Here is an 11,091-nt window from a genome sequence, read left to right on the forward strand (position 1 = left end):
GCCCTGCGCTGGCCTGTAGTAAGAGAACTCCCAATTACTCATGGTGCTCTGTAAGAGATGCACCAGCATCTTTGTGACTACACAGTATTTGTTGTCAGTAAAGTGAACAACAAACATCTCCGGGGAGAGGGTTACTCTCTTTCTGTAGGATGAGGGAAAAGGCAACATTCCTCTTGGTTTCTTCAGTTTCCCCTTCAACAGGACATCTGCCATCACCCTCGGATTACTGAGGAATATTCTTCCTCCACCCTGAGCCTGGCCCACACCCCACCTACATTTGGAAAGCACTGCAATATATAAGGCTCCTGATTATACCTGGATTAGGTGTGCTAAGGATGACTGAAGGCGAAACACTTTTTACTAGTTTTTAAAAAAAGGGGGAACTGGTACCAGAAAAGAGGTGAGGGGATAATCAGCTGTTATTCCAATCAATGTATTTCAATGCAAGGAACAGCTTTTTCTTTGGAATTCAAAAAGTCACTGCATCTTGTGCGAAATCCAGGAAAGAGAGAATTCAACATCTTGCATTCTCCTCAGCACATAAAAAGAAGCTGCAGCTTTGCACCATTTCCCCTTGTTTATTACAAATCATGCTTATGGACAAATGCACAGGCTCACGACGCACCAGCAAAAAGTTCAGTTAGTGCTGTCTTTCTAGAACAATCTCCAGTGGATCTTTGGCAGTACTACATTTTTCCCCTCTGCTGGATGCCCTAGAGCAGGGGTGGGGAACCTTTTTTCCGCCAAGGGCCATTTGGATATTTATAACATCATTTGCAGGCCTTACAAAATTATCAACTTAAAAATTAGCCGACCAATACATTTCTCCACAGCCCGAGTGGGAAAGGGTTAACACAGTTTCTTGGGCAGTCCTAGCAGCTCTACAGCTAATGAATCTTCTGCAAGGGGGAAAAAGGTTCCTTTTCTCGGCAAAACAAACTCACATCTGCCTTGAATAGAGGTTATTCCTGCCCGCGGAAGGGTGCGGATCACCAGTGTTAGATCTTTCTGAGCTAGAGATCTGCCAGACCAAATGATTTCGTGGGCCTTAAACGGCCCCCGGGCCTGACGTTCCCCACCCCTGCCCTAGAGGGAGAATCTATTATCTGTGCTTGGCACGATTATGGAGAGGTCCCCTTCCCACCACCAGGGCTGAAGATGCTTTAAGACAGTGGCCTCCGTCAGGGAAACCCTTATCTAGCTTGGGACAGCTGTTCTGGGCCGGGCTTCTGCCATTGGTCAGTGTTGCCTGCTCAGGTCAAAATCGACTGAAAATTAAAAGGCGACTGATGGAAAAGTCCAAAACCAAAAAGAATCTGACTGGTTGTTAGACTACACAGGGAGGAGAAAAAGTCAGGAATGTAACGCTCGAAGATCATGGACTCTTGAAGATGGCTGGGAGGCAGATGCAACATGTACTGCAGCCATAGCTTCAGTTCCGTTTCTTGTTCTGTGATGCTGCTTCCACTTCCAGGTATTGCAGCCCAATAAGCATGCCTAGTATGGAGAAACCTGAGAAAGAAGGAAAATGAGAGGGAGCACAGAACATTCCCCTTAATGTGACACTGAAATACATGTAAGAGATTATCAGTTGCACTGGAATGTGGGGAAACCTGCATCCAGTTCCTTCCAAGAGAACATAAGAAAGGCCATGCTGGACCAGACCAAGGTCCATCAAGTCCGGTAATCTGTTCACACAGTGGTGCCTCTAGGAAGCCCACAAACAAGACGACTGCAGCAGCATTATCCTGCCTGTGTTCCACAGCACCTAATATAATAGGCATGCTCCTCTGATCCTGGAGAGAATAGGTATGCATTATGACTAGTAGCCATTTTTACTAGTAGCCATGAATAGCCCTCTCTTCCATGAACATGTCCACTCCCCTCTTAAAGCCTTCCAAGTTGACAGCCGTCACCGCATCCGGGGGCAGGGAGTTCCACAATCTTGAGCAAGTCACTGTCACTCAGCCTAGCCAACCTCACAGGGCTGTTGAGAGGATAACAGTGCAATCTGAAGCACCGTTATACCTTTCTAATGCTTAGGAAAATGTAGCTGCTTAGGACTGCACAGTAAAATGCTTTGGGGAGCTCCTTGGGAAAAACAGCAATACAGGCTGAATATCCCTTATCCAAAATGCTTGGGACCAGAAGTGTTCCATATTTCAGATCTTTCCGTATTCTGGATTATTTGCATATACATAATGAGGTATCTTGGGGATGGGACCCAAGTCGAAACATGAAATTAATTCATGTTCTATATGTGTGTGTGTGTGTTAAGTGCCGTCAAGTCGCTTCCGACTCATGGCGACCCTATGAATGAAAGTCCTCCAAAATGTCCTATCTTTGACAGCCTTGCTCAAATTTTGCAAATTGAAGGCTGTGGCTTTCTTTATTGAGTCAATCCATCTCTTGTTGGGTCTTCCTCTTTTCCTGCTGCCCTCAACATTTCCTAGCATGACTGTCTTTTCCAGTGACTCTTGTCGTCTCATGACATGACCAAAATACGATAGCCTCAGTTTAGTCATTTTAGCTTCTAGGGTCCGTTCAGGCTTGATTTGATCAATAACCCACTGATTTGTTTTTTTGGCAGTCCACGGTATCCGTAATACTCTCCTCCAACACCACATTTCAAAAGAATCTATTTTCATCCTATCAGCTTTCTTCACTCTCCAGCTTTCACACCCATAGATAGTAACAGGGAATACGATGGCATGAATTAATCTAGTCTTGGTGGCCAGTGACACATTTTATATACACCTTATACATAGAGGTAATTTTATACAATACTTTTAATAATTTTGTGCATGTGGGGCATCGAGGGGGACCTGCCGTTGGCACGACCAGCTTGTACAAGTGCCATTTTATTACCCTTTGTGGGTTCTCAAAAAGTTTAGGAATTTGGGCTATCTTTGATATCGGAATTCCGGATAAGGGATACTCAACCTGTATATAAATGTAGTGACGAAAACAGCAATGAAGGATGGGCTGTTAAAGCTGTACTTACTTGCCACCATGAGCGGTGCCAGGACACCAATTGTTATAGCTGCTGTGCCGTAGATAAAGACTTCAGAGAGAAAGTGGCCCAGGGCAATGAAGAAGGTCAAAAGTGTGATGTTATAGAGGCTGCCAGAGAGTACAGGAAGAAAGAATTATTGGGCATTACAGGGATGATACTAGTAAATGCAGAGAATAGAAAGCAAAACCAGAAAACAAGTCAGTCCATATTTGCAATGAATAGTAAAGCCAAATTCTGGATTGGCTTCTGCCTTGTTTCGAAACCACAGAGAGTCTGTTGCTCAAAAGGCACTTTAGGTGTTCAGGACCCAGACTCCTGCCATACACAAACCACAGTAACCAGGTCAGTCCCTAGCTTGATAACTGCTGATCCAAATCTTTTTTTAAATTTTCGAAGCATTTATTGTCTACTTTTTAAATTCAAATGAATTCTCAAAGTGGAGAACAATATTAAATACATCAAACGGTACGTTAAAACATCTGAGGGGAAACAGAGAATTAGATCACATTGTTGCTGGCATAGTAGAGAGACTAACACAAACTTAATTAAATTCCACCACACATAAACAGTGTACTCCTAATCCTGTATACTCAGAAGTAAGTCTCACTGAGTTTAATGGGACTTCCTCCCTTCTAAGCGATTTTAGGATTGCAGCCTTGGAACCTTAAGCAGGTTTTTAAAAGAAGAGTCTTAATGGCCTGTTTAAACGCACTGAAAATAGATTAATAGACTCTGCATGGGTTGAACTCTAAACTATTAGCTGTGGCCTGAAATGGCAATTAATTCAACACAACTTTTTATTTAAAAATCCAAATTTATTTTTAACTATTTGGCCAAAAGTTGTACTGTCTTAAAAATTTCAATCCTCTTTAAGAATAACAGTTTGATTTGAAAGCTTAAGTTAATTCAAACATTTTAAAACCTATGTTCATGATCCCTTAACTGAATCCATGTAAAGAGAATAATGGGAAATGAACTCTTTTAAGTTCATAAATATGATGGAATAGGTAATCTATTAGATTGATTAAAGGTTTACAAAAGGGCTAGCGCCTGACTAGCCAGGCATTGGAATACTGCCCCTGCCATAATGTGTTTCGACTGGATCAACAACATGTGAATGCATCATCATCATCAGTTTATTGTGTAACGAAGTACTGCCTTACGATATATGACCATATGATGCTGCTTTATACTGAGCCAAACCATTAGTCTGTCTAGCTCAGTATTGTCTGCTCCAACTGGCAGCAGCTGCCCAGGTTCTTGAGCAGAGAAAGGTCTTTCCCAAAATCTGCCAATGGCAGATGTCATGAATTGAACCTGGGACCTTCTGTATTCAAAGCATGTACTCTTCTCCATTTGGGTGAATTAATAGGCCTGTTCTTTCTCCCTGAGCTCTACTTGAATTATGAGTATTTATGACTACTAATCAAACAACACTGTCTATAGGCTCTTGCTTCTGGAAATTTCTTAGCATTTTACAGCCCTAATCCTAAGCATGTTTCCTCAGCAATTGGATTTACAAGTGTTTTATAGGAATGCACCTTTAAAGTAAAGGATCTTGCTCAGTGCTATTACAGAATTATGTTCAGGAAAAAATAAAAACCCACTAATTCTAGTTTCCCCCCCTTGTCTATAAAAGGCATGTGGACTGCTGGAGCAAAAAATGTTGGATAATATAGAAGGCTCTATGTATATATTTAAACATTTAACATTCACTTTTTGTATAAGAAACATCCAAATTACAAAACAGGAGACTAATTAATATTTTCCCCTTTTGGAGATTTAAGTCAATTCACTGAGGACAAAGTTTCCTTTTCCCACATTTTGTTTGTTTGTTTAGCACTACTCTTTGTGTGGGAAGAACCTAAAAATGTGTCTCCAAAACACACAATCAATTTCATGGTGATATTGACCGTTATCCTAGTCTTTCATTTAAGCAAAAAAGTGTGACAGTGACAAAAATAGGCAAGAGGAGGGCTTGTATTTGTTCTATTTGTTCATTTTATCTGGCTGCTCTATTTATCTGCTACTTACTAGGAGCCTTTGATTGTGCAGTCTGACTAGCTAAATAAAAGTATCACCCTTTCCTATTGCTGTATCTTATTTGTAAAGATACTTGACAGTGTACAGCAATTACTGCCTATTATAGTCTTTTAAAAAACCTTTATGGGCTCAAAGTGTACCTATCAGGCCTGTCAATTTACCATTTCTCACAGCAAAGCTCTGAGGAAGGAAACAGATTATTTGGAGTGTTCGTTTTTTTTAAAAAAAGAGTAGCTCACCTTTGAAGGATGACTGTACAAATAGCCCTTTCTCAGCATGCAGTTCCTTGCCACTCTGGGTAATGGAGTTGAAGCTGCCAACTTCAGGGATAAAAATAAGCCATTTGTGGCTTTTCACACATTACTCCTGTTGAGCCAGCACAGCTGAGGGAGGATGAATTGGCTGATGGGCCTGGAACAGAAGCCTGACCTAAGCTCCCATCAATTGTGCCTGTCCAAATGTACAGAGGGTAACAGGGACAGCACCATGCGTTTGAAGGAGTGCAAGTACTACTGAAATAGCTACATTTTACTTTAAGTCTGTTGGAAGGATTGACTTGTAAATAATGTATAAACCAGCAACTGGTGTTCTGCAAGCATAACCTGTCCTTTTGACATCCTTTTTCAATGTAAAGAAGTAAAATTTAAGGTTGTATTTTTAAGTGTATCATTGAAAGAATGAAGATTTAATTTTTTTTAAAAAAAAATTATATTAAAAAAGCACATCTTGGGTGATAGTTTTATATGTCTCGATTCTCTTCCCATCCAAAGTCAAAGAAGCCTAGATGCTGCAACCCAGCCACAACTTATACATTTTTGCATAAATTTGCATTGAATTGCTTTACTTGTGAGACTTGAAGAGTCACATAGTTACTTCCAAGAGAAGAAAAGCCAGTCTTCCAGCCTGATCTGAAGCACATTCCTTGTCAAGCACTGAGACTTGCTTCCAGCTAAGTATGCCTACGTTTCTAGCATCACCCTAAGGCTGTTTACCCCAAAGAGAGTCCCACTGAAATCCTGGTAAGTATGCATAAGTTTGAAACATCAATCAATCAGTCTTTGACATACTTTACCAGACAGCAGTAGAGGAAGGCATTCAATTGGAAGATTGCTAGGGATTGGGAACACGTGGATATGGAAAAGCAGTGAGAACATAAGGGACAGATGAAGGTTTCCTAGGGAGGGAAGTATTGAAAAGATCCCCAGAATAGGAGAAGTCAGTCTATATATTCTGTTTTAGTTTACAGAAGGCTTTGGTGAGTGAAACCAGAGTAGGTATACCTTCTACATCTTTATTTGATTTATTTACTTCAATTGGATCGCACCTTTCCCCCTAGCGGGGACTGAGAGCATCTTAAATTGTTCTCCTATGCTTCATTTTATCCTCACAACAACTTTGTGAAGTAGGTTAGGCCGAGAGGGTGTGGCTGGCCCAAGGTCACCCAGCAGGCTCCTATGGCAGAGAACGGATTTGAACCTGGATCCCACACTTGAACCATTACATCACTTTGGCTCATGTGTTCCAATTCATTAAAAGATCCTCATGCTCCTATTAGCTTTAACAAAATTTATCAGCGACTTAGAAATTCCTTCCTACTTAATCCATCAAGTGTTAATCTTCAGTTTTGTGCTTCTATCACAGAGAGCCCTTTAATTAAAGTTCGGTACAGAGACAGTTTCATCTTCAGCCTTATTGCAGAAGCTCTCCTCTTCTCGTAGTGCCAAAGTATGCAGTTTATGATATACTAAAGCAAATCTATTGTCCTCTATCAAAGTAGCCTAATTAAATGAATACGCAAGTCTGGCCTGTTCATCCATACTTTTCTCAGAAGCCACCGCCACTGACGCAAAACACATGAATGGAATCAATATTCCATAAGCCTTGTAAAAGAACTTGCTGGAAAATTGATATCTGGTTGGCTAACTACCCAAACTGATACCTGCCTTGCTATCTGCTGGAGGAGGAGAATACTCTTTAGTGATTCCAAACCACAGATCAAACACATAACATAATTTAAAATAACTAGCTATATCTCTGCCATGGAAGTTCTCTGGGTGACCTTGGGCAAGCCACTCTCTATTAGCCTTAAGGTTGTTGCTTTGAGGAAGAAGGAAGACTAATGTGGTATGCTACCTTGGGCCACCATTAGGGGAAAAAAGTGATGCATAAATAAATCTTCATGTCTATTTTTCACCCTTTGCCAACAAAGCATTTCAAGAGAATAGTTATTTCTTTTTCCAGAAGCTACTTGATCAGAGAGTTTAGGAAACAATGGTTGCCTGAATTTGCCTACAGGGAATATTAAAGAATTGTCATGGCAGATGTGACACATAATTTGGGGAGGGGGAGAGTATGGCTCTACTCCATTTCAGCATTCCTTTTACATACGTCTTGTTGCGGATATCAATGGCACAGTAGCAGCGAATCACAGATGACAGCAGGGTCCAGATACCAAAGGTCCGAGCCTGGAGGCCATTTACTGTGCAGAGAAAACAAATACTGAATCAGAGCATCTTCTTTTCTGGTCTCTTCCCTCTCCAGGAAAAAAAAATAGAGAAAGCCAAATTGCAGGCATGAACCGAGCATGAAGTCTACAAGATCAATGGGTTTGGAAGGCTTCCCAAATGAAGATTCCAGTTTCCCACCGTCCCTGGCAGTTCACTCTTTACTAGTGCTTAGCCAACACTAGCTAGAGTGATATTTATGCAGAATTTAAGTAGGTAGGGGTGGAGAGAGTGGCATTTAAAAAACCACACAGGTGGTACAATCCTTGATAGGGATGAGTGTACAACCTTTGCAGGAGGGGCAAAAAGAGCTGGCAGTAGATTGAAAATGGTAAGAAGGGGCTTGTCATATGCTTGGCAATGATGTCCAATAGCTATCTATGATGTATGTGTGTGTGCGGGAAGTGCAGTCAAGTTGCAGCCAACTTATGGAGACCCAGTAGCATTTTCAAGGCAAGAGACTAACAGAGGTGGTTTTCCACTGGCTTCCTCTGCATAGCGACCCTGGACTTCCTTGGTGGTCTCCCATACAAGTACTAACCAAGGCTGACCCTGCTTCGCTTCTCTGATGAGATTAGGCTAGCCTGGACCATCCAGGTCAGGGCACTATCCATGATAGGATCCATTCTCCTAGGAAAACATCCCAAACACCTGTGCTTTCTAAGGGGAAAGAACTGCAGTTATGTGTTAGTTCTGATATGTGACTTGAATGTTACCAAGGAGTGATTCCCTTCAATGGGAATTCTTGTGGAAATGATGTCATCTGGGCTGTTCAGTGACAGCTGCACATTTCCTCTAGCCACAATGTCTGGAAAGTTCCTGAGACTAAGCTTCTAATATAGCAGGGTTTGTCAGACTCTTAGTTAACACAATTGTTCCCATAGTTTTCTAATGTAGCTTCTACTGCCAGCTCTTCTACTAAGCTTCTAATATAGCAGGGTTTGTGAGACTCTTGGTTAATGCAATTGTTCCCAGAGTGTGTCACATAAGATCTCTTAGATGCAGAAAATATAGCTGAATTAATATTCTGACACAGACGGGAGCTGTGCGTCAACTTAGAACAATTCTTCTCTGTCTTTGGGTTCAGTGCCAGTTCCTGCAAATTGGCTTGAAAGGTTTGGAGGCCCTAGAAGGGCACTATAAAATACAGGGTGAAATAAAGGCTGCTTGATCTATTACCTACTTGAGGTGGATACATGGATTTATTACACTACATTTACATGCTCTGAACAGTAACAATGGATTCCTGCTCCCCATCCCACCTCATGTGGTGGAAAGTGCCCTCAAGTCACAGCTGACTCATGGCGACCTTACAGGGTTTTCAAGGCAAGAGATATTCAAAGGTTATTTGCCATTGCCTGCTTTTACACTTGACCCTGGTATTCCTTGGTGGTGTTCCATCCAAATACTAACCAGGGCTGACCCTGCTTTGTTTCCAAGATCTGATGAGAGTGGGTTAGCCTGGACAATCCAGATCAGGGCCCACCTCGTATACAAATGATGAAATAAATACAACTATCTGTTTCATGTTATGGGGTACACCAGAGGTACACACATGGGTTAGTAACACACTAGCCATTTAGTCTAGAATATAAATAAAATGTTGTCTTAGTTTTTATAAAGAATCTAGATGATGTCAACCAACTGCACTCCAGCATTTTTTTCATTTACAACAGTGCCAGCTGCAGATGTGGACTGTTGTAAAGCCACCTCCATTTCTCACCCTAATTAATTACTTGCTATTAACTTCATGGAAGCTTAATTAGCTCTTGTTGGGGGGGGGCTTTAACTATTGCATTTTTCTTTGCAGAATATTCACTTTTATGATTGTAGTTGCATACTTATGTCATTTCAAAAAATATAAAATTAGTGAACAAACACTTAGGCTGCAAAGGGGGAAATAACAATTAATAAAAAATTTCCACCTCACCCCAGAAAAAGAACAGATTAAATAGCCATTCAGGAATTGCCCTGGAGAATGAAAAGGAAATAATTACACCCGTAGCAGCAGAAGCAACAATTTCAATAGAGAATTTCTGGGAGAAGTGGATATTTGCTGAACAGCTTATGCTGATATTAAAATATGATAGCTTTTAAAATGCCACAAGACTTCTGTTTAACAGAACATATTATTATAGTAGGATCTTGATGGATATCCATAGGCATCATAGTGTTACATTAGGTGAAATGTGGAACTCTCATTTCAATTCCATTTGCAGCCAACTGGGGAACTCTTTCAGTGGCGCAAGAAGAAGGTCATAGCATAGAAGTGACCAGGATTTGCCAGCTGAATCTGTAATGCACGAAGTGGCCTTCAGTTGTCATTGAGGAAGGAGAAATAATGCTGGCTACTTTTTGTGATTCAGGGGCAGGTATCAGGTGAAAAAAGAACAACAACCCTTGGGGATGACAGTTGAGAGATTTAAATAAGCATTTCTAGAGATCAAAGCAAGACACAGAACAGAGAGTAAAGATTCCACTGCTTCCAGCAGTGCAAATATGACAACCTGTGCACCTTACCAAGGCTTGGTTTGCCAGTGTACAGTTTCTCAGAGAGGAAGCTGTGATCTCTGAAGCTTTGCACTGTGTTCCCCATGGCAATGATGGACACCATAACTAGCCAGCTACGGAGCACATTCAGAAATCGGCTCATCTTGCAGCGGCACCACAAAACCTGCTCACGGGAACAAAGGCAATGTCTAGAATTTGTGCTATCGTGCATCGTAATTCATGTGCATCCTCTTTCCCCTATACCTTGTCACATTTTCCTCCTAAGCCAGGAAATATAGGGCACAGCTTGCCTTTAGGGATCCCTGATTCATCCTATAGCATCCCTTAATGAAGGCGAAGGTAGAAATCCCACACGCAACGTCCACAAACGATATTGGTATAAAGAACGAGTCTTCCAAAGACCAGAAGCAATAAACCATCAGAGTCTGCAACCCTGTGCCCCAAGTGAACTTGGGAATAAGCCTCACTGGGCTTACTCCGGAATAAGGTCTGGTTACATGCCTCTGTGATCAATCAGTTCGCATTCTAAACCCATAACCTATAGCAGAAACAATTGCTTACTGCATCGCCCTAGCAAAAAAAGAAGCGCACAGATGGATTTCTCTACTGTTCGCCACTGGCATTTTCGAATTAATGCCCTTATATTTAATACCTGTTTAAATAATTACACCCTCAACACATGCTGTATCTCCCATTCAGCTGCTACACAGCAGCCACCGACTCTGTGCCTCCGGAGTGATCTCGAGCAAATCGCGCCCCGTCGCCGCCGCCACTCTCTCCCCGCAACCCCACCCAACCCTGCCTTGCCCTACCTGGTCCTCCGCCGCAACAGCAGCTCCTGAACCTCGTCCCCAGTCCGAGGAGCAGCCTCCCCGCCCCTCGCAGCTCAGTGGTCCGCTGTCAGACGCGATCTCTCTTCTGATTGGGCCTCCTCTCCATGCCTCTCCTCCGCGCCACCTGGGTGGGTAGCGGCTTGTGCCAATCAAACGCTCTGAACCTTTCCGAGGCGTTGTGACG

General features: G+C 42.1%; 1 protein-coding gene across 1 annotated transcript; it reads right to left on the reverse strand.

Moving 5' to 3' along the window:
• Positions 1-1,317: 1,317 nt before the first annotated feature.
• LOC130493054 (ergosterol biosynthetic protein 28 homolog) lies at positions 1,318-10,237 on the reverse strand. The gene is made up of 4 exons (XM_056866831.1): positions 10,084-10,237; positions 7,448-7,538; positions 3,005-3,123; positions 1,318-1,512 (listed from the first exon to the last, which is right to left on the reverse strand). Exons 1-4 carry the CDS (start codon positions 10,214-10,216, stop codon positions 1,433-1,435), a joined length of 423 nt encoding a protein of 140 aa, XP_056722809.1. The 5' UTR covers positions 10,217-10,237; the 3' UTR covers positions 1,318-1,432.
• Between the last annotated feature and the right edge of the window lie 854 nt (positions 10,238-11,091).

This window comes from Euleptes europaea, unplaced genomic scaffold (assembly GCF_029931775.1).
Source record: "Euleptes europaea isolate rEulEur1 unplaced genomic scaffold, rEulEur1.hap1 scaffold_107, whole genome shotgun sequence".
Lineage (NCBI taxonomy): Eukaryota > Metazoa > Chordata > Lepidosauria > Squamata > Sphaerodactylidae > Euleptes > Euleptes europaea.